Source organism: Trichomycterus rosablanca, chromosome 19 (genome assembly GCF_030014385.1).
Source record: "Trichomycterus rosablanca isolate fTriRos1 chromosome 19, fTriRos1.hap1, whole genome shotgun sequence".
In the NCBI taxonomy this organism is placed as follows: Eukaryota; Metazoa; Chordata; class Actinopteri; order Siluriformes; family Trichomycteridae; genus Trichomycterus; species Trichomycterus rosablanca.
This window is the reverse complement of record NC_086006.1, coordinates 12637860-12661615: the sequence shown is the minus strand read 5'-3', so window position 1 is coordinate 12661615 and position 23756 is coordinate 12637860. Positions and strand designations below refer to the sequence as shown.

The window sequence follows — 23756 nt, the reverse complement described above, 5'->3', positions numbered from 1 at the left end:
GGAACTTTGCCCAGTAGACTGCGGTTTCTTCAGTTTACCTCGGAATACGGGTAGAGGCGGAGGAGTTGCGGTGGTTTTTAAACAGCGTCTGAGATGCCAAATGCTGAATATTGGGACTTTTAAAAGTTTTGAAGCACTGGTTTTTAAATCTCACTCTGTTCTTCCATTACTCTGTGCAGTAGTATACAGACCTCCAAAACCAAACAGCGACTTTATCACTGAGTTTGCTGAATTCCTTGCTATGATTGTACCTATGTCTGACAGCATTCTGCTTCTTGGTGATTTTAATATTCATGTCTGCTGCCCTGATAAATATCAGGTGAATGATTTTAATCAGCTACTGGACTCTTTTGGTTTTATTCAACATATTCATAAGCCCACCCATATGCAAGGTCACACACTTGATTTAGTGTTTTCATCTGGTTTTGATATTGACAAACTAGATATTGAGGAGGCTAGTTTCTCTGATCATATGCCAGTAGTCTTTAGCTCAACTTTAACTGCGCATTTCCCTGCTCCTGTTTTAGGGCACTGGTCAAGGATTATCACTTCGTCCACATCTAACGATTTTTCCAGAGCCTTTTCTGACATGTTAAAATTGCCCAACTATGGTCAGACTCATGCTAATGTGGATGAGTTAGTCACTTTTTTTAATTATAACTGTTCAGCCGTTCTGGATTCTCTTGCCCCTATGAAATTTAAACGCTTAAAACCAAAAGTTCAGCCCTGGTTAAATGCATCCACAAAGGAAATTAGACAGGCTTGTAGAAGAGCGGAACGGAAATGGAGAAAGGACAGATTGCAAGTAAGTTTGGATATTTTTAAAGGTTGCCTGGAAGACTATCAGCTAGCTGTTAAGTCTGCTAGAGAGGCATACTTTTCAAGCATAATTGCCAAAAATTATAACAGACCTAAAGTACTGTTCAGTACAATAAATTCTTTACTTAAATCATCACCCGAAGTTGGAAATGTTCCTTCTTCTAGAGTATGTGAAGAGTTTTTAAACTTTTTTGTGGAAAAAACTGAAACAATTAGGTCTGGCATTACTTACTTGGGTATAGATTCTCCACTTCCACCGCCGTGCCCAGGTATGTTTGAAAAGTTTGAGGCTGTTTCAATCTCCGAATTAACAGATTTGGTGCTGAAAACAAAGCCAACAACCTCCCCACTTGATGTGATGCCCCCACAGATAGTTAGGGAGACATTTGATATATTAGGACCTTTTGTCCTGGATATCATTAATACTTCCCTTGCCACTGGTACTGTTCCAGCATGCTTTAAACATGCTGTAGTTACACCTCTGCTCAAAAAGCATAATCTTGATGCTACAGTGGTTAGTAACTATAGGCCGATTTCTAAATTACCATTCTTGGCTAAATTGCTGGAAAAGGTTGTATATTCTCAGCTTTTACCATTTTTGAGTAGAGATGGTATTTTTGAGATTTTTCAATCTGGCTTTAAGTCTATGCACAGCACTGAATCTGCTCTTCTGAAGGTGACAAATGACTTGCTACTTACTGTTGATGAGGGAAATTGTGCCATCCTCATTTTATTGGACCTTAGTTCTGCTTTTGATACTGTTGACCATGACATACTTGTTGGTCGCCTGGAAAAGTGGGTGGGGTTACAGGGAGAGGCCCTGAATTGGTTCATATCTTATTTTAAGAATAGAACCTTTTCAGTGAATATTAGCAGCTATTTCTCTTCTTCTGCTGATGTCTCTTGTGGTGTTCCACAAGGGTCCATACTAGGGCCCCTCCTTTTTTCTCTCTATATGCTGCCATTGGGTCAAATAATTAGGAAGCACAATGTCAGCTTTCACCTGTATGCTGATGACATACAGCTTTATCTTCCCATTAGACCGAATGACAATGGCTCGTTAACATCTCTTAGCAGTTGTCTTGAGGACATAAGGAGGTGGATGGCTGACAATTTTCTTCAGCTGAATGAAAGCAAGTCAGAGGTTATCGTTTTTGGGGGTCATCACATCAATAGTGTCTCCAATAACCTTGGTCACTTGTCTACATGTGTCAAAACATCTGTGAGAAATCTTGGTGTTATCTTTGACTCTGACCTCCGATTTGATAAACAAATCAACTCTGTGGTAAGGAATAGCTTCTTCCAGCTCAGAAATATTGCGAAGATTAAGCCTTTTCTCTGCTATTCTGACCTGGAAAAAGTTATTCATGCATTCATTTCTGCAAGAATTGACTACTGTAATTCTCTGTATATTGGGATTAGTCAGTCTCTGTTGCGGCGCTTGCAGGTAGTCCAGAATGCAGCAGCAAGGTTACTGACTAATACCAAGAAAAGAAACCATATTACACCAGTCCTTGCCTCACTACATTGGCTGCCTGTTCAGCACAGGATTCATTTTAAAGTGCTTTTATTTGTTTTTAAAGCGCTTAATGGTCAAGCCCCGGCTTATCTCAGTGGTATGCTTTCTCCCGCAACCGCACAGCGATCTTTAAGATCAGCCACTCAGAATTTGTTGACCGTTCCTAGGGCTCGTTTGAAGCTAAAAGGTGATCGTGCATTTGCAGTTTATGCTCCGAGGCTATGGAACACTCTACCTCCTAATATTCGACAAGCACCTTCGGCCGCTGTTTTTAAATCACTCCTAAAAACATACCTTTATAAGCTGGCATTTGAACAGTGAGGAGCTGTGTTAATTTTAATTGTTTGTCAATTTTAATTGTTTTTAATTGTTTGTCAAGTTTGTCAAATTGTCTATTTGTATTTGTTTTATTTTGTCTCTTACTCTGTATTTTTATTTGGTTCTTACTTTTTTAATATAATGTTGTGTTATGTATGCTTATTCGATGTACAGCACTTTGGTCAACGTAAGTTGTTTTAAGTAAAATTTACTTACTTACTTACTTACTTACTATTTTTGAAAGGCACAATGACCTATTGTATTTCTTAACTGAAACAGTTTCGGATATACTCAGGACAGGCCCACCACCACATATTTGAAGTCGTTTTGACCTGCACTTGTTTATTATTTCTCTTTTTTTCCCTCATCCCTAGTTCCTCTTTTTTACTTCCATTCATTGTTTCATCTACCAAACACCTATCTTTCCTTTACCTGACAGCAACCAAAATTCATGTAGTCCATTATTGCAGGTTAACAAGATCTAATCCACATCCATAATTACCTGACTGCCTACTGCAATCACACTATTGTTATCTGATGGACTTGTTCTTCTTCTTCTGTGTTTGTGTGGGTTTTCGGCTGGGTGCTCCGGTTTTCTCACACAGTCCAAAGACATGCAGTCAGGTTAAGTGGAGATACAAAATTGCCGTATGAGTGACTGTGTGTGTGTTTGCCCTGTGATGGACCGGCAACCAGGGTGTTTACTACAAGTGATTATTATTAATATTGCAGTAGGCAATCACACTATTGTTATCCGATAGTTTTATTAATCTTCTTATTATTATAAGTGTAATTGCAGTAGGCAATCACACAATTATCAGATAGTCCTCTTCTTCCTCTACTCTTCTTATTAGTAGTGGTGGTGGTGGTGATAGTAGTGGCAATCACACTATTGTTATCCAATAGTCTTACTGTTATTAGTGTGATTGCAGTAGGTAACAGTTTAGCAATCACCCGATATGCCTTGGCAACTGCCTAAAAACACCTTAACAACCAACTAGCAACAGCTTAACAACCTCTATACACCTTGGCAACTGCATAGCAAAATTTTAGCAACCGCCTAGCAACACTTTAGCAAACACTTGGCATCATCTTAGTAACTGCCTAGCAACTATTGTTATCTGATAATAATAATAATATAAAGCCCATTTTTGTCTGGCTTTCTTTTTCCACAATTCTGTATATAGAGATATCGATACCGTTACAACACTAAAACATCTGTCTAGTTGATAACAATATGGCTTGTATGCAGCTTTTAAATGGATTTGCGCACTAGTATATTGCAGTAAGGACTAGAACATGTCTGTGGCATTGATGTCTGTGTCATTGAATGTTCAGTGGTCGTGGAGAAAGTTTTCCACTTGTCCTTTTTGCAGATGCATATGAGGTTGTACACACTCCTTAGGCCAGTTTTGGTAAAGGCTCTAGCTCCACACAATTGTTCCAGAGTAGCTTGCATGAAAGTATGGGGTAATGAAGCTTTTCTGGTTTGTGCAAGGTTGAGACCTTCTTGTCCATGAAAAAAATCCAGCAGAGGTGACTTAGACATTCAGATAAAATCCTGTCAGATGGCCTCTTGGATGTAGTCCTCTATGGCAGTAGGTTTCTTGATGGACAAGTGATAGATCCAGAATCTTGGGAGTGGCCTTGATGTCACAGTCCCAGGGTCTATGAAGGGGAAGCCCAAAGGCTTTGTCTTTAGTAAATAGTTCTATGAAATGATGACAGACCATGGGAATGGGACTAAGACTTATGTTAACAGGACTTTTAACTGCTGTTGAGTCACAGACAAAAATAAAGACTTGTATTTTTTATTGCCCATTCTCATGCTCTGCCTGTGTTTACAGGAGGAATGTGTTGTAAGTTGTTTAACTGGTGGGTGACATTATTAAGGAGTTAAACAATTTGGCCATTCTGTTGCTGTAGCTGTAGCTGTGTTGGAGTAGTGCCCTGCTGTATTGCCATTTTTGGCTGGCAGAGGGGACTTAGATGCTCAGATGTACTAGTTACTTTTAACTGACAGTCATTTGTGCCTTTTTAAGGTTAATTTGCTTTGGCTTGGAGACTTTTTATATATTGCAGTTTTTCTTTTACATGTTTGCCATTTCCTCCATATGGTAAATTTGCTTTTCTCTAAAACCATGATGTCAGGCTCAGTTCGGTCGAGTTTTTAGCTGGTGTTGTGGCAGTTTGGGGGTGTCACGTTTAAAGCAGCATGTCATATTGTGACATGTTGTGTCTTTCATTTGTGTGCAGGTGCTGGTGACTATTAAAGAGGAACTGACACGTCAATTATTAAATGAATCTGCCATTGCAATGAAATCTGTTAGAAAGAATGCCAAATACCACTTTTATTTGTAATTATTTCTTAATCTTTTATTATTTCCTTTTATTTGTGAGTATTGTCCTATCTTGGTTAAACATTCTGCACTTGGATTCATTTTTTGCAAGTACAGGGCTTCACCTTGTGCTTCATTTGCAATGTGTGTCCACCCTGTTACAGAATTGCTGAAACCAGAATTATACCAATGTTTTATTTAATGAATATTAACATTGGTTATTTTAATCATAGATGCCTGCCAAATGAGATAATGTCCAATGCATTTATTTCAAAAATATTTTGTTGAGCAGATAGAGAACTGATTGAAAAAAATTATGTGTATTTTAAGATACTGTAAAACTCCTGTTTTATTTAAAATGCAAATGGGAATTAAAACACTGCTTTAATCTTTTCAAAAGCATTTCAAACTGCACCTAAAAGATGCTAAGCTAATGATTTCCATGGAAAAAAATGCTAAGGAAACATTTGATCAACTTTCTAAAATGACAATATTGCCCCATAGAAACCAAGCTACATCACATGTCATGTTTATGTTCTACAGAAAGGAAACTTGGTTTGGATTTGTTTCAAGACTACTTGCAGCAGGATCTTGCTAGCATGTGAGACCAGTGCAATGATCCTGTAGTTGCTGCATTCAAGGTAATCTTAGGCAGTGGAATGGATTGTGTCCATTTTTCTGGCCAGATCCCAGTCTCCCACTTTTTTTTGTTATGCAGCTTGTTCAAAGTCAATCCTTCACCAAACCCAAGAAGTTCAACTGCTGTTATGTGGACCAGGTGCCTTTCACTCAGCCAGTTCTAGCATGGCACACTTGATTTCTTCTTTTCTTGAACATCAATCTGTATGTTCTCTTTTACACCTCACTGACACACTTTTTTGAATTGACAAGTTTCTTCCTATTTTTGTTTTTGATGACTGTAGTTTTTTGCAGCATTTATTAGCATGTTATGTTCTGTTGCAGTTCCTGCAGTTCATCTGATGATGTGACCAACAATAAAATGTCATCATCATAACTGAGATTGCTCTTTCCATCTTTGATACACCTTCTTTGGATCAACAAGTTCTCCCATTTTTGTTCTTGATCACTGTAATTTCGGGCTGAATTGGTTTGGTGAGCTTTGTCACTATCTAGAACACCCAAGACTCCCTTCCCAATTGTTGATCTTTGGTGTTTTGGCAGACATGGGTATAAAATCAGTTATACAAAAACTAGATGCCTACAATTTTATGACAATAGCTACAGGATGGCCCTTTCCATTTTTATCATAACTGTGCTCCTGTGCACAAAGGAAGGTCCCTTAAGACATGTCAAGTCAAATTTATTTGTATAGCACTTTTTACAATAGACATTGTCTCAATGCAACTTTACAGAATCCAGGACCAACAGGCCAAAAACCCCGACCATAGACAAAGGAGCAGAGCTTGGGGGTTTAGGTCATTGAAATTTGTGGTGATCTGGGATGTTGGGTTGCTGTAGTTTTGCCTCTCTTATCCGATTACTCAGGTTTGTTGATGGTGGGGGAGGTGTGCACTGACATCCCGTGAAAGCCCCCATGACTGTGTTACCTTCTAGTTCTCCCTTTTAGTTATGTGTGGGGGAATGTAATAATTAGGGGAGCCGGAGTCTCATGCTACTCTCTGCAAAACTTACATATATTACATAAACTTACATATATATTTACTCTTAATGCTTTCACATTTTGACTATGCTTTCTGTTGTTTATGCCGAGGTGGTTCTCATGAAAACCTGTTTACCCACCTGAGGTTTAGACTGCGGTGCCAACAATGCAGCTCTTCTAAATGTGAAGGGAACCTGGCATGTTGCACCGAAAATGTCCAGAACTCACTACGAACTGTATCACAGACGGGACTTAATAATGAAGAACTCTGATTGCTTGTTTATTCTTTTGCTAATTATAACTTTCAGTTTTAATTAATTTTGTGCATGTATGCTTTGTGTAAGTCTAATTCATTCAACTTATTACATGGACATGGTTTGACAGGTCAGGGTTTTGTGCAGGCCACTGGAATTTCTCCACACCAAACATCAATAAACATCTTTGGAATTTAACACTAATTGCAAGCCTCAGCTTCTTGTGCCCGACCACATAAATGTTTGACTGAATCAGCAGAAATTTTCACAGACGTGCTAGCAAATTTGTGGGAAGCCTTTACAAAAGTGGCAGTTATTGCTGCAAATGAGGTGGCAAACACATTAATATCAATGGTTTTTGGAATGTGATGGTCAGTTTAAGGGTGTCAGTGTCTAGATACATTTGGTTATATAGACACTGTCACAAATCATACCCCTCTGTTCTCCTGCAGCTCATGGTTCATGTGTATGTGCCATGCCCCATGTCACCAAGAACATATGGTTTAAATGGTTTTGTTTAGGGTTTCAAGTCGATGCCTCTTCTTGATGATTTGACAATTGAGTTAATGATCCACAGCTCAACCTAATGGCAGGATGAATGCTCAGTGTGTGTATAAGGACTGTGCTGTTGATCATTCAGAAGATGCTACTGTAGGTTAGTCTGGTGGTATGTTTGGAATCTTGCTTAGAAAATCATGTATTGATTTCTAACTTAAGTATCTTGCCTGGGAATCTTACTTAGAGAATCATATATTGTATTTGACCGCAGTGGTCCCCAACCACCGGGCCGTGGACCAGTACCGGTACATATCACCCCCAGGTGGAAGCAGTGTCTCGATGCAGCGAAAAAAGGTCATTGTGTCGTTACAGACATGTAAATCTATATATTTTTTCACTAAATCTTTGAATCTACTTAACTGATTATTTTTTTCTGTTGTAATAACTGTACAATGCCAGCTTATTTTACAATTCTTAATAAAAAATAAAGCCACACGTGTTTTCATATTCTGACAGTTTATTTAGTAATTTAGTAATGCCAGTGTGATAAGAATCTTTCCAAAGAAGGGAAAACTTTTGTGAGTCAATAAATTGTTATGGTTCTACTATGGAAATAAACAGAAAGACATTGGAATACTGTAAATGTAATCTAACAAGAAGTTTAAACACATGATCCACTATTTCTAATGAAAACTTTGCATGCATTACCCTATACTAATTACCAATTTCTGTTAAAAAGCTATAATGAAATATTACAACTCACATATACAAACTCTGGTCATCTAAGAGTGCAAAAATACATTTCTTATTTAAAGAAAGATTCAGTATTAAGAAGCACAGGTGTGGTTATTGGAATGAAACATGAAGGAATGACTGCTTACAGCTGACTTTGTTCAAGTAATTTGTTAAATGATTGGAAAAATATTATTTCTAGATTTAAGTGCTTAATAAACAAAAATCTTTAAGTTTAAGACCTGTAAATTTATGGTATGTAATGTAAATTTAAAGCCTTCTTTCCTTGTCCACACCATTTTTAAAATAACTACACTGTAAGTATAGTTTATACCCATAAATTGTGTTGGTCAGTTGTACACTAGACTATACATCATTAATCAACACTTTTTTAAAGTTTGTGGGGATTCACCCATTTGTATGTTCCTTCATAGCGAAAGCCCACCCGCTGTGTCAGTACATCTGCCTCTTGAGGACCTCGGCTATGAATAAAAATAAAGAGAGAGAAAAAATAAATTATTCTAGGACAGCAAACCTTACATAAATGCTTAGACAAAAGTAATAAGAGTAACATGAAGACTATTAAAACAAATAATTCCAGTTATTGTCAGGTTTTGCAAGAATAAATTATTGGAGAATTATGTCCAAGTGTTTACAATTATTTGTAAACAGTTATTACAATTATTATGAGAATGTATAAATACATGCATGCTACACAAATGCTTCCAAATCCATAATCATAAATCTCCTGTGCATGTTCATGCATTACTTGAATAAGTAATTGCAATATTACTTTACTTTCAATATACATAACAAAACAATGACATTAAATATATATATATATATATATATTTACCTTCCATATTTATATTTTAAAGGAACAGTCTTCTCCTTTTCTATCTGATGAAGAAGTGGAGTAAAGATCCTCCATGCCTCCCTCAATTCATCACTTTTAACAGATTACAACAAAATAAAGAGTATACTGAGCTTGGATAACTTTTCTTAGTAACAATTCTACTGTATGTGCACTGAATATTATTAATTATTGTAAATCCACGTAAGGGCATCGTTCATAGGTCATAATTCACTGACAAACATTTATAAATGCTAATAATGCTGTTATCAAGTACAATGGTAATGATTTACCCTGGGTTAAGTAACTAAATTTTTCACAAAGTTGTATTTTGACACTTTTGAGCTAGCCCACTATGTCACAACCACTGAGGAGGCTTGGTACACATATTTCAAAATCACTGATAAACAGCTTGCCAGTAACGTTAACTAAATAATGAACAACATGTGGGCATTTTCATAAATGCATTATAGCAGTCTAATATATCTAAAACTGCCTAGACTTATGTTTCTTAAATAGCCAACATTTAAAAAATTGCTTATTATTATGACAATGAAACCAGCATCATGTATTTTACAAAGGTTCTTAATTGTTGGTTTTGCTTTTATAGAAAAGTCATTAAACTTCAAAGTTAGCAACCTTATCTCAGACTAACAAAACACCCAACATTACTTATCTTAAATCAGTGCTTTTTACTTCACACTTTTATGTAATTTATACAGTATTTTATGTTGTGGTATTGTGCTGCTAAATTTGGCAAAACTGATCCTCAAAAAGTTTGTCCAAGGGGCTTTATATAAAGTGTGAATGATTAGAGACCTAGAAACGATATACGTAATTTGTCATGACAACAATAAGTCAGAGAGTGTCAAAACACACAAACTGTTGACAAAAAAACAGATTTACTTCAAAACATCAAATATCTGACAGCTGAGGTTTGTTAAAATAAGGCTTAATTAATGTTTGTATTCTTTGTGATAATGAGCTTACTTAGATTTTATTTTTCCTCAATACAGATATATTTAAGCAACCCAGATGTCATGATAAAGATCTTAACTTGAATAATTTTACCTGCGCACAAAGTGCATTTGACTGCCACAGAACACATCCAGAATCAGGCGCTCATATGCATCAGGAAGCTTAACATCCTGTTTTTCAAGCAATACAAAGAGCTTAAGTCAGCTAATATGTAATATTAAAAAATTTTTTATGTAACATAAAAATGTGCCATTCTGTAATTATGCACCCTTTTCTCACCTTGTATCTGCTGTTATATGTCAGATCGAGCTCGGTCTCCTCAGGGCTAAAGTAGACTCCAGGTTTCTTGCTCATCATCTTGGCATAAATGGCCTCATTGGGCTGGACACGTACAACCAATTCATTTCTGCTGCACTGAGAGCTGAAAATGTCACCTGGAACATCTGTAAACTGCAGCCTTACTTCAGCTTTACGCTCATTTAGGGCCTTTCCACACCTCAGGATAAAGGGAACACCTGGGGAAGGGGCACCATTATAAAAGTATAAATATAATATACATGTGCATATCTAAGAGCTAAATGATGGACTACACCAATAATAACATCTTTGTGACATTGGATTTAGGTATAATTTCCAAAGCAAAATATTACAACTTACCATCCCATCGTTCATTTTTTACATAGAGAACAGCTGTGGCAAACGTAGCCTGTGTTGAGCCCTTAGGGACAGTAGGATCATCAAGGTAGCCCAGTCTAGCATCCCCTTCTGCCTCTGGGTCACCCACATACTGGCCCAAAACAACATCAGAGAGGGTGACGGGAGCAATACACTTCAACACCTTTACCTGCAGGATGAGAGAGAGCTTTGTTATTAATTCAGGGAAAGGCATAGCGGTGTTCAGGCAGCATAGCAGTATATTACACTAGCCCACTATTGAGGTCAGAGTTTAAATATAGGGTGGGGGTGGATGGCCGCCCTGTCCAGGGTATTCCTGCTTTGCGCCTAGTGTTTCCAAGTGGAACTGGACCTGTCATGACCCTGACCAGAATAAATCGGTTTATGAAAATTAATAAAGAATAGTCAAAACACCAAAATGTTTCAGAACTGCTACTGATGGGTGATTCTTTTTATATTTTCTTATAGATCATACAATTAAACATAAAAACTTTGGAGAGCTGTCTAAATTTACCTTCGGAAACTATTAAGATTGGGTACAGCTCAACACTCTTTTTCATACACTGTTTTTTCCCAGACTACCAAACATACCAAGCATAAAATTATACTACTATATACTAAAGGCTATAATCGTACCTTCCTTTTTATCTACATTAGCTTCCTACCTCCAATACAAAGCAAAAGAGGCAAATCAAATATATAGAAATCAAATATAAAGATATAATTGGTTGCAGACATTTTGTTAATGGAATCTGCAAATTATAGTTTTGGATGGGTTTGGATTAAAAATACTACAAAACACTAAAAAATTATAAAATAATAAAAATACGTAAAGCCAGATGCCAAATATTTTGGTCAAAAAATGACCAGTGAAATCACATCCATGATGCAGAAAAAACTACTTTTTGCCTGAAACTTAGCGTAATATTAGCTGGATGATTGCTCACACTTAATTTCTTGTCAGACTCCTTACCTTCTCGTCTCTCACATCATCTGAACTGGTGGAGGCGGGTTTCTCCATGGCAACAAGGCATAGCATCTGCAGAAGGTGATTCTGCATGACATCGCTGGACATAAGTGAGAGGGGGATGGGTGTGAAATATACTGTTATTGTTAGATTATAGTTATGTCAGAGAAGCTTTTTTTTAATATTGAAGGAAATTCCTTTAATTGTAATTACAGGAATGATCTGTCTCTTAGTGTTTCAAAAGTCAGACATTTCAGTACAATATGACATTAATTGACTTACCGGATAATGCCAAAATCATCGAAGTATCCACCCCTGCCCTGTGTTCCAAAGGGCTCCTTGAAGGTTAAAGTAACACAGGCCACACTGTCCCGGTTCCATATGGGCCCAAATATTCTGTTTCCAAATCTAAAAACATGTTGGGTTTACATAAGCACAACAACAATCAAGAGCTTTCAAACTATATTGTATTTTTAAGATGACAATCTGTAGCCATAACAGCTGGAAAAGGTTTAATGATAGAAAGACAGATCGTATGGCTGCTTTTAAAAACACTTATAAAAGTGCTTCCTACAATGTTACATTATTATTTGTAACTGACTTATTGTTGAATATAAAAACTAGATTTTACAGTTTGCTATTTATATTTAAATTAATACTGGTGCTAATATCACATAGCAGTACCAAAGAGACACAGCTTGTGTTGTGCTAACGTCTGACAGCATCAGACTGCACTTTGCGGACACATGTTCAGAACACCGGTTTAGAACATCAATATCTATAGGGTGGACATTCTCAGCCAGTGGTCTGACGGTTATTAGACAAAGTACTGACTTTTGGTTTTTAAAAATTATTAAACTAACTAGCCACAGGACACAATGGGTGTGTTCCAAAACCTAGGGAGCTCTCTACATAGACGGCATTTTACATCATCCTGTGCATGCTCCAAAGAAGGAGGCTGTTCAAAATCCTAGATTCCTTAATATGCTCACTACTAAGGTATCTTAAAATTTAATGGTATTTTGACTCAAGAACGAGTGAGCATCCAATGCTGCCTTAGCGGTGAAGGCAATCCCAGCATTCATTGCGGCACAACTTTGCTCACAGAAAAATAAAAAATATGGCGAACGGTGCGGAGAAGCGAACAGAGTTATTTTAAAACTTAAATAAATTTTGATTTTTAATTTGTATAAACGTGTACAAGTGTTTTTATTTGCAAGTTCGGGCTTATCAGGGACAGTTTAACCGTTTTCAGTACACGGAGGGAGATGTTACTTGACATGCTAGCGCATTGTGCCACCTCATCCCATTGGTTTGAATGGCATGATGCTAACTGTGTTAGCTTAGTAAGTGAAACCCGATGTTATCGCTGTCTAAGTAGCGTGTTCGAATAACCTGCCTTATAAGTTAATGACTTATTAGAATCCTCTCTACTTAGGCAGCTGCCTATGTAGACAGTAAGACAGCTCCCTAGGTTTTCGAACACACCCATAATAGAGGTAGGATACATTATCTGGCAATGTTTTAAATAAGACACATTTTGTTTTTTAGGACAGGATTTTAGTATGTCAGATGATAAAATGTTTCATTATTCAGTAAGATATAATGTATTGTTTATATAAAGCAAATAAAGCCAAATAAGTAGTTAATTTTACATTTTAATGGGTTACATAAATATTGTGTTTACTGCAGTCAGATGGTTATTTGTAAACTTAGTTTGCACATCTTGCATTTTTAACAAATAGCATATGAAACCCACCTGAGGACCATAAGGTTCTGCACCATTTCCTTGCCAAGATAATGATCTATGCGGTAGATCTGCTCTTCAGTAAACAGAGATGAAAGATGATTGGAGAGCTCCTCTGAGCTCTGCAAGTCCCGGCCAAATGGCTTTTCAACAATAACTCGGTTCCACCCCCTGTAAACCATAAAACATGCTTTCTTACATTCTAAAGTTCTGCTAAGTTATTAAATGTATTTTGAGGCTAGTCAAAAGCTTGACACTACTTACTTTGTGCTCATACAGTGGTGGCTAATGTTCTTGGTGACACTGTGGTAAACGCTGGGTGGCAGTGCCAAGTAGAAGAGGCGGTTGGCATTAGCTCCACCAGGCAGTGATAAGAGGTGGGAATTCAGTTTGAGGAAAGCCGCCTCATCATCATAATTCCCACTTTGATAGGAGTTCCGCTTGAAGAAAGCAGAGAGACGATCTGCCTCAGTATCAACCACCTATAAATGTAGAGACATTTTTTAATTAGTGAAACGTGTGCACACACACAAACAAGCACACAAACACTCAGACACAGAAAGAATGATGTACCTTCATGAAGGGCAAGCAGGCTGTGCGAATTGCATCTACAGTCAGATTAGAGCGGGCAAAGCCAACAAAGTAAGTCTGTTCAGGGAGAAGACCATCTCTAAATAACCACCTGAAGTAAGAAAATATAAAGAGACTGTTTTTATGACTCAATGTGCATTTTTAAGACATTAAACTTTCTAAGGTCTCTTTATACTGCAATTACAGTGAGCGCCAGCATTATTGTCAACATATAGCTAAAAAAAGGTAATAAGAATCTTTTTTTGTTTATTACAGTGCATCCGAAAAGTATTCACAGTGCTTCTCTTTTTCCACTTTATGTTACAGCCTTATTCCAAAATGGATTAAATTCTTTTTTTTCCTCAAAATTCTACAAACACAATGACAACAAAGTGAAAAAAAAGTTTGTTTGAAATGTTTGCAAATGTATTAAAAATAAAACACAAAAATATAAAGTACATAATTATTCACAGCCTTTGCCGTGACACTCAAAACTGAGCTCAGGTGCATCCTGTTTCCACTGATCATCTTTCTACAACTTGATTGGAGTCCACCTGTGATAAATTCAGTTGATTGGACATGATTTGGAAAGGCACACACCTGTTTATATAAAGTCCCATAGTAGACAGTGCATGTCAGAGCACAAATCAAGCCATGAAGTCCGGGGAATTGTCTGTAGACCTCAGAGACAGGATTGTATCGAGGCACAGATCTAGGAAAGGGTACAGAAGAATTTCTGCAGCATTAAAGAACCCAATGTGCACAGTGGCCTCCATCGTCCAGAAATGGAAGAAGTTTGGAACCACCAGGACTCCTCCTAGAGCTGACCTTCGGGGTAGAAGGGCCTTAGTCAGAGAGGTGCCCAAGAACCCGATGACAAAGCTCCAGCATTGCTCTGTGGAGAGAGGAGAACCTTCCAGAAAGACAACCATTTCTGCAGCACTCCACCAATCAGGACTATATGGTAGAGTGGCCAGACGGACACCACTCCTCAGTAAAAGGCACATGACAGCCCGTCTGGAGTTTGCCAAAAGGCACCTGAAGGACTCTCAGACCATGAAAAACAAAATTCTCTCCAAAGATTGAACTCCTTGGCCTGAATGCCAAGCATCATGACTGGAGGAAACCAGGCAAAGCTCATCACCTAGCCAATACCATTCCTACAGTGAAGCATGTGGGTGTCAGCATCAAGCTGTGGGGATGTTTTTCGGCAGCAGGAACTGGGAGACTTGTCAGGGTCGAGGGAAAGATGACTGCAGCAATGTACAAAGACATCCTTGATGATAACCTGCTCCAAAGCGCTCTGGACCTCAGACTGGGGTGAAGGTTCATCTTCCAACAGGACAACGACCCTAAGCACACAGCCAAGATAACAAAAGAGTGGCTTCGGGACAACTCTGTGAATGTCCATGAGTGGCCCAGCCAGAGCCCACCCTTGAACCTAATTGAACATCTCTGGAGAGATCTGAAAATGGCTGTCCATCGACGCTCCCCATCCAACCAGATGGAGCTTGAGAGGTTCTGCAAAGAAGAATGGGAGAAACTGCCCAAAAATAGGTGTGCCAAGCTTGTAGCATCATACTCAAAAAGACTTGAGGCTGTAATTGCTGCCAAAAGTGCTTCAACAAAGTATTGAGCAAAGGCTGTGAATACTTATGTACATAATAAACTTAATAGATTTGCCAAAATTTCAAACAAACTTTTTTCACTTTGTCATCATGGGGTATTTTGTGTGTGTGTAGAATTTTGAGGAAAAAAATTAATTTAATAAATTTTGGAATAAGGCTGTAACAACAAAATTGAAGCGCTGTGAATACTTTCCGGATGCACTGTATTTCAATATCGCACATAAAAGATGAAGAAAAAATTATGCATTTTAAAAATGAAGAACAAATAAAACTGTTTGGTGTGAGCAATTCACAAGCATTTAAACTTCCAAATGACCTCTTTTTGATTATGTGGCACAATGGCTAAATTCCTGTACTTACCAACAAAAAAAAAAGAGAATTTACAAATGGCTACATCTGTTAACAAACTGTCCTGGTTGCGCCATATTATCCAATTTCATCATAAAGTAAAAACTTTTTTTGCCAGCATAATAGCACTAACAGTATTTAGTATAACATTGAATCTGCATACTAAAACCAGTAGTATTTTTAGCATGTCTTAAGTTATTAAACTTGTCAGTGTGCAACTACACCTTAATAAACTTCCCCATTTTTAAAATATCAAATTAATTACTAAACAAGGCTTCTTACCAGAGAGTAGGGTAAATCTTCTTTTTTGCCAGATCGCCCTTAAAGTAGAAACAAGAACAAAGTATAAAATAAATTGTGTACATAAGGCTAGTCTTGCAGAGGCAAATGTATCTTTATTGAGGTTCTCCATAAAATATTGTAAGGAATTTTTGGCCTAGAGGTGGGTGGGGATGAAGTCTTATTGGGGCGAGAACAATCAAACAAACAAATCTCATTAACTCAAGCTGTCCCTTAAACCTTACACCCTATTTTTGAAAAAGTTTAATTGCATAATACATTTTGTATTGTGCAATAAAAACGAATCTGTGGTTTGTTAATTCTGTTGAAGGCTTATGTAACTGACAAATATACAAAAAAACTATTTTCATTTTTTGGCTTTCCAACAAATTTAAAGCTGGGACAGCAGCAAAAAAACAGTAAAAAGTTTCTAGAATGTTCATGTTACACCGTTTTAAAACATTCCACACTAAATAAATAATGAATTTAGGTCACTTAACAGTCAGAACTGCATCAAAAACACCTGATGCACACTACTTTAGGCAAAGAAAATGCTATTTATCAATTCTATACAAAAATGCTACAGAGTTCTTGGTGCCCTGAGCTCATCTAAGATAGGCCAGTATATAAGACAGTGGAAAAGTGTGCTGTGGTTGGAGGAGTCCACATTTCCAGTTTTTATTTTTTAAGGAAAACCTTGAGTTCCGTGCAAGTAGGTGATTTGCATATACCTTAAGGTATCATTGACACAGACATAATTTGGGATTTTACCAGGGAAGTCCATGCTTATTTCTGTAAGACAATGCCAGACCCCATACAGCACTATACAACAGTGTGGCTGTATCAACAAAAGTGTGTGCTTGACTGGCCTGCTTGCAGTTAGGTCTGTCTGCTATTAAAAAATGTATGGCACGTCATGAAAAGCAGAGACAAACAGTGGAAACAGACCGTTGAGCAGCTGAAGTCTTGTATCATGCAAGAATGTGTAAATCTTTTACTTGCAAAACTACAACAATTAGTATTCTCAGTTCACAAACATAAAAAGTGTAAATAATAGGAAAAGAAAAGTAACAGAGGTAAACAACTTTTTGTGTGTTGCAGGCATCAAATTCTAAATTTGTTTATATTTACAAAATACAAATTATTTGGTCAGTGAAAAAATGGGAGTCTGTTCTTACAGAGGAGTAAAGACTAGCAATGACAGATGTAAAAAATGCTAATACAGTAGTGTTCAAAAAAATAGCAGTGATTTTAAAAAAGTGAATAAAGCACAAAATCATTATAATAACTTTTATTTCCATAAATGCAAATGCACTGAAAATACTACACTTTCAATTCTAAATCAAAACATTACCAACATTTTGCCAGTTTGTGTTCATCCTTTAGAGAAAGTTAAGAAAAATGAATATTAGGCTGTTCAAAAAAAATAGCAGTGCCAGCATTTTTCATTAAAAACTCAAAAAAATTATCTATAACATGAAAAAATGTTTGAGGTTTTACTTTACTTTAAATTACTGAACTAATATTTAGTGGCAAAACAATTGTTTCCGAGATCTGTGTTGCATGGAGTCGACCAACTTCTGGCACCTCTGAACAGGTATTCCAGTCCAGGATGATTAGACTACATTCCACAGTTCTTCTGCAATTTTGGGTTTTGCCTCAAAAAAACGCGTTTCAGACGTCAGCCCACAAGTTCTCTATGGGATTAAAGTCAGGGGATTGGGCTGGCCACTCTATTACCTCAATCTTGTTTGTCTGTAACCAAGATGTTTTGGGTCATTGTCATGTTGAAACACCCATTTTAAAGACATTTCTTCTTCGACATAGGGAAACATGATCTCCTCAAGTCTTCTGATATATTTAAACTGATCCATGATCCCTCGTATGTGATAAATAGGCATAACACCATGGTATGAGAAACATCCCATATCATCATTTTGTACCACCATGCTTTACTGTCTTCACAGTGAACTTTGGCTTGAATTCAGTGCTCGATGGTCGTCTGACATACTGTCTACAGCCACTAGACCCAAAAAGAACAATTTTGCTTTCACCAGTCCACAAAATGTTGAGCCGTTTCTCTTTGGACCAGTCAATGTGTTCTTGGCATTCAGGACTTGTCTTTTTCTTAACAACGGGACTTTGCAAGGAGTTCTTGCTGGTAAATTGGCTTTACTTAATCATCTTCTGTACTCACTGGTAACTTCAGATGTTCCTAATTCTTTCTGGAGGTGATCACTGGCTGAGTATTTGCCATTTTGGCTATTCTTCGATCCATTTGAACAGTAGTTCCACGCTTCCTTCTGCGTCTTTCAGGTGTTGGTTGTCACTTCAAGGCATTTGAGATCATTTTAGCTGAGCAGCCAATAATTTGCTGCACTTCCCTGTATGTTTTTCCCTCTACTATCAACTTTTTAATCAAAGTATCCAGTTCATCAGAACAATGTCTGGAACAACCCATTTTACCCAGTATTTCAGAAGGAAACGCACTATGACCAAGCTGTGCAACATTTGCCACCCTCCTAAATTAAATAAGGGCCAAATTTGACACCCGTTCTTCTGCAGAATGAATGATTTCACCAATTGAACTCCTCACTGCTATTATTTTGAACAAGCCCCTTTCAATCAATGCTTCAATTACTCAGAATGAGTGGCATGCATGTCCTAATTGTTGGGTTTGTTTTGTTTTCATTATTCTACTACACTTTCAAGTAAATTATTTGCTATGTAGAAATAGCATTTCTACTAAAAACAGTGATTTATCAGGTTAATGGTGTTGGACTGCTATTTTTTTTAACACCACTGTATATGGAAAGAATATATGAAAGAATAATGTTTTGTGTGAATTTAAGATATAGTGATAACTGAATTAATTAGCTCATTTATTTAAATACAAAAAGGTACCTGGGATCATAACAACTTTATCTTAGTTTGTAAGTTGGTTATTAGAGAAAACACAATAAATGTATAAACAAACATGGTCCTACAAATACTGTATTTGTTATATATAAACCCCACTTACGTAAAAGTGTGCCAATTGCTATTTGCAGCATCTGAAAGAAACCTAGTCAACCTCCCTCCTCTAGACAAGGCCAATTGTGTCTGTAGGATACCCAGCTAGGTGGCAAGCATGGCTGAGATTCAAACTAAAAAGCTCGAGATTTCAGAGGTGGTGGGATAGCCTATTAGACCACTGTGTCACCTAAGTGCCTATGTATTTAAATTGATATAACTGGAATATTTGGATACAAATATTTGTGATCAGGTGCTTTCTGTTTGCTTTAATTATCCCTGAGATGTGTCTAGAACCCAAGTGGATTCCAAAAGTTGTCATTTTAATTGTACATAGTTTGCAAAAGCACACACCAAAGACTTTAAGGATCCAGAGTTTCAAAAGACCTGTGTGGAAATGGGAGAACCTGTTGGACAAACAACCATATTTGCAGTACTCTTTAAATCAGAGTGCCAAGATGGAAGACAATATTGAATAACAAGTATATGATTCCCTGTAAAGGACTTCGGCAACATGATCAAAAAGATTCTGATGAAACATAAATGATTAAAGTATTTGGAAAGTTCCATCCATATAACTGTGTCCCAGAACTGTACAGACATATACAAATTCCCTCTGAAATATTCCAGTTGATCCTAATGTGCTTCTTGGTCAAGAGTGGTGTGCATCATGGATTCCATAACTTTAGGTTATTCAGACAAGGAGTAGGTTTTAACATCAGCAATATTATGTAGGGGTTAAATAACTATGACATGGCAGTAACAGCAGTAGTAGCAAAATATTCTGCAACTCCCAAAATACTACAATATTCATTTTCTTTATTCATTTGCTGTATCATTTAACAGACAAAGTCCTGAATGACAGTGGTAGTCTAGTGGGTGGAGCTGTTGGTTACCAACTGCAAGGTTGTGGGTTTAAATCTAAACTCTGCCATGCAGCCACTGTTGGGCCCTTGAGCAAAGACCTTAACCCTCTCAATGCCGGGGCTGACCCTGCGCTCTGCAGAAAAAAAATTTCATTGCACTGTACATGTGTATATGTATATATTACAATATTGGTATTCCTCTGCCCTATATTATTATTAAAGCAAAATGTAACTCTGCAGAAAAGTTTAGAAATATTAATCCTCATTAATAGTTATTAAGAGTGGCATCTTGGCATTAGAAGGACTCACTAGTCCAGTGCCTCCACAATTGGGGTAAAACAAGGCAATCAACAACAAAAGCAGGGCTCTAGACTAACGTTTTGCACTGGTTGCACTGGTGCACCTAACTTTTTTTCTTAGGTGCACCAGCACAAAAGTTAGGTGCACCCAAATTTTCGACCGCATCGCATTTAACACCGCAGTTTTACAGGTTCACTTTTTTTTTTTTTTTTTTTTTAATCACTGTCCATACAGGCAATATTGACTTGGAAATAACTAAAAATTTGGTCAACATGGCCTCGTCTGATGATCTGTTTGCTGCTGCCTGACAATGAAGGGCAGTGGGGAGAGGGGACACTTGGGCAGTGCATTTATTGCGGCATGTAATGTGTTTTATAGATGCATTGGGCTTTTTCAGCCTTTCAATTCGAAATGTATTAGAACCAGTCACAAATATACTATTGCCGGCCATGGTCTTCCCATGCTCTTTACAGTTAATTATAGTATTACAGACTAATTATAGCACACTTATAAAAATTATAAAAATAATAGAGTAAATGTGTATGTATGTGTGTATATCTATTTATATGTGTGTGTATATTTAAAATTATATGTATATGTTTGTGTGTGTGTTAGAGTGTAATCTTAAATGCAGTGCATTATATTATCGGCTTTACTGAATCTTTTACACAGATTCCCAAAATCGCTTGCGGTGCACTCACTGCGTATTTTGACTACGTGTATTGTAATATATTTTGGTCTTTTAGTTATTTTTATATTTTACTTAACGAAAATATTGTCGTGTTTTTACTTTCACTATCGCGGCACTTTACCGCTAGCATTAGCCCCTTGCTACCGTAGAGGGTCGGCTCACCTAGCCGCTGTCCGGTGGGGATGCTGCGGGTCTTTTGCTGTGCGGTGGTGGAGGTGTGGGAATAAAGGCACACGACAGGGTAGAGTCACTTTAACTGTTTAGTCAGGACTTAAGTGAGCGTTACAACACTTTACACCGCCGAGCTCCAGAACCCGAACTTTCATTCTGGGGACATCCGGCGAGTCTCATATACAAAACTAAACTTACGGCAGAACGTCCGAACGCACGTGGTGCTGCATTCTGATTGGCTGAGCTGAATGTCGCTCACATCACCGCTACAATATTGTCCCGCCCTTCACTATCTCTGATTGGTTTAGACCATGATATTGGCCTAATGTGTGTCGTTTTTTTTTTCCCTCGGACGCCTGGTCGCACCGGTGCGACCTGAGATTTTTTTTAGTCGCACCATTGAGAAATTAGGTCGCATGTAAGGCATTATTAAAGTGAACTAACAATTATAAAATAAAGCCACATTAAAATTACTGAGATAGATTCAGGAACTGAAATTAAGCATAATCAATTTTAAATATATAGGTAGTATATCTTTTTAAAAAGGTGTTACAAACAGTAAACAGGATAGTGTGAGCCTACTGACAGATTCAGCAAACAAACAGCATAGAAAAGCTCATGCCCATGAGTATTAGCACAATGACAAAGCTAAGGACACAGATTCTAATTACCTAGCCATGACCTCTTTCCTCTTTTTCACTGTATTAAACCTCATGCAAAAATGCTGAGTAGAAATGATACTATCTTTTCAACACTCACACTACACAAAGTAAGCAGGAAAACAGGGAGGGCCTCATTTTTGTAATTTGACTCTTCTCTGCTACATCCATATTTTATCAGTAGAAGCAAAAAAGGGAAAAAAAAAAGATTTCACAATGTTTCACTCAAAAAAGCAGTGCTATGTAGTGTCTGCATTCCTACTACTACTACTACTACTACTAAAATTCCATCCACTGTATCATTTTTAGATAATTGCAAATCTTTGCAACAGGTTTTTCTTTTCTTACAGTAAGTAAATGTGTCTTTCTCTAGTTAACCTGTGTAAATCTCTGCATGTATTTTTATACGAGTTGGCTAATCAGTGCCCTACTGTAATCATAGCTAATCAATCTGCATTCAAGGCCGTCAAATTGACCACTGCACGTTTCACAATCCTCTGTGCTGTTTGCTAGAACAGCATTTCCTCAGAGAAGTCTAACTTTCCTGTGATTGCATAACTAAACCTCTAATTTCCTCTAAGAAAAAAACATGAACTGACATGTCAGTATCAACTGAATTGAAAAGATGGGCAATGTTTTTAAATATTTTGTTTAGAGAAATGAAAATAATGATTCCACCATCAATTTAAACTTACTGAGGCACCCATAATAATGAAGATATGGACATCAGTTTGGTGAAATTCTTTATCATCATACAGCTCCTTCCTCAGCTCCCCAAACACCTCAGAACGAGAGAGGGGTAGAGTAGTCATCTTCTCTGCAAACAGGATTGTAAAAAAGTTTAGCAATTAGAAAGGCTGTTCCATTTGCATATAGACATAATGTATCGTACCTATGATTTGTGTATATACATTTACTTCCTTTTTGCCTTCTGTGCATTTACATATTACATTTAAAACATTTATTTTAACATTACACTTACATTTACATTAACTAAATGTTACACCACTAATGCACCTGCACTGTAGTTTAAATTATTGTACCACTGACCATTATCATATAGAACACTACAGGTGATATCTAAAAACCCTGCCAAACTGCATAACTAAAATGACTTCTAGCATTATAACTTTTAACTGTATGTTGTTTGATATGTAACAGCCCATATTACTCGTTTATAAATAATGTCTATAGTATATTATAATAAAATAATATACAATAAGCTTTTCAGCTTATTCTTAATAATTAAAGCATACGTTTATAAAGTTAGAATTTTTACAATACTTCATGAAAACGGATTAAAATGACACATTTGCATAATAACACTTGCAAAGTAATGTCACGAAAGGCATCCGAAATGCAAACCTTCTGTTGCTTAGTCAAAAAGACACTGTTCAGAGTGATGGAAGTTGCACAATGATAGCTACAGAGATTTAAGATACATATACATACAGTTATTTTATTGTAACAAAGAGAGTATAGTAATTAACTACTTACATTTATATATGTACAGATAAATCTGTAAAAAAGCAGCAAGCAAAAAGTATTTTTCAACTATTCAAACTATTCACAAAGCAGACAGTTAATCCCACAAGAATCGGGATTATATACACTCATCCAAACCCGGAAATTAACTCAAAAGGACCATACACTCGTAGCCAATGAAATGATTTTGGGGCGGAGTCATGTAAACACATGCGAAACGCGCAAGTCATTGTGAGTTTTAGGCTTAAGGATTTATGGAACGCCATTGGTCTCACACCTGAGGAACAATGTGGTCACAGGGCTAGTCAGATCAAGTTTATCAAGTTAGCCCTAAACAACAAATGGCTTTTAATATTACACCGTTTTGGTGCAGTGAGTCACGTGATATGTAATACATTCAAATAAGAGACTGATATTTGCACTGTCG

At 37.1% G+C, this 23756-nt stretch overlaps 1 protein-coding gene across 1 annotated transcript; it reads right to left on the bottom strand.

Moving 5' to 3' along the window:
* Positions 1-7883: 7883 nt before the first annotated feature.
* Positions 7884-23536, bottom strand: g6pd (glucose-6-phosphate dehydrogenase). Its single transcript, XM_063014909.1, has 13 exons — positions 23342-23536; positions 22540-22661; positions 16149-16186; positions 13894-14002; positions 13585-13802; positions 13333-13491; positions 11856-11981; positions 11580-11673; positions 10589-10775; positions 10211-10446; positions 10025-10101; positions 8957-9049; positions 7884-8582 (listed from the first exon to the last, which is right to left on the bottom strand). Exons 2-13 carry the CDS (start codon positions 22654-22656, stop codon positions 8492-8494), a joined length of 1545 nt encoding a protein of 514 aa, XP_062870979.1. The 5' UTR covers positions 22657-22661; positions 23342-23536; the 3' UTR covers positions 7884-8491.
* Between the last annotated feature and the right edge of the window lie 220 nt (positions 23537-23756).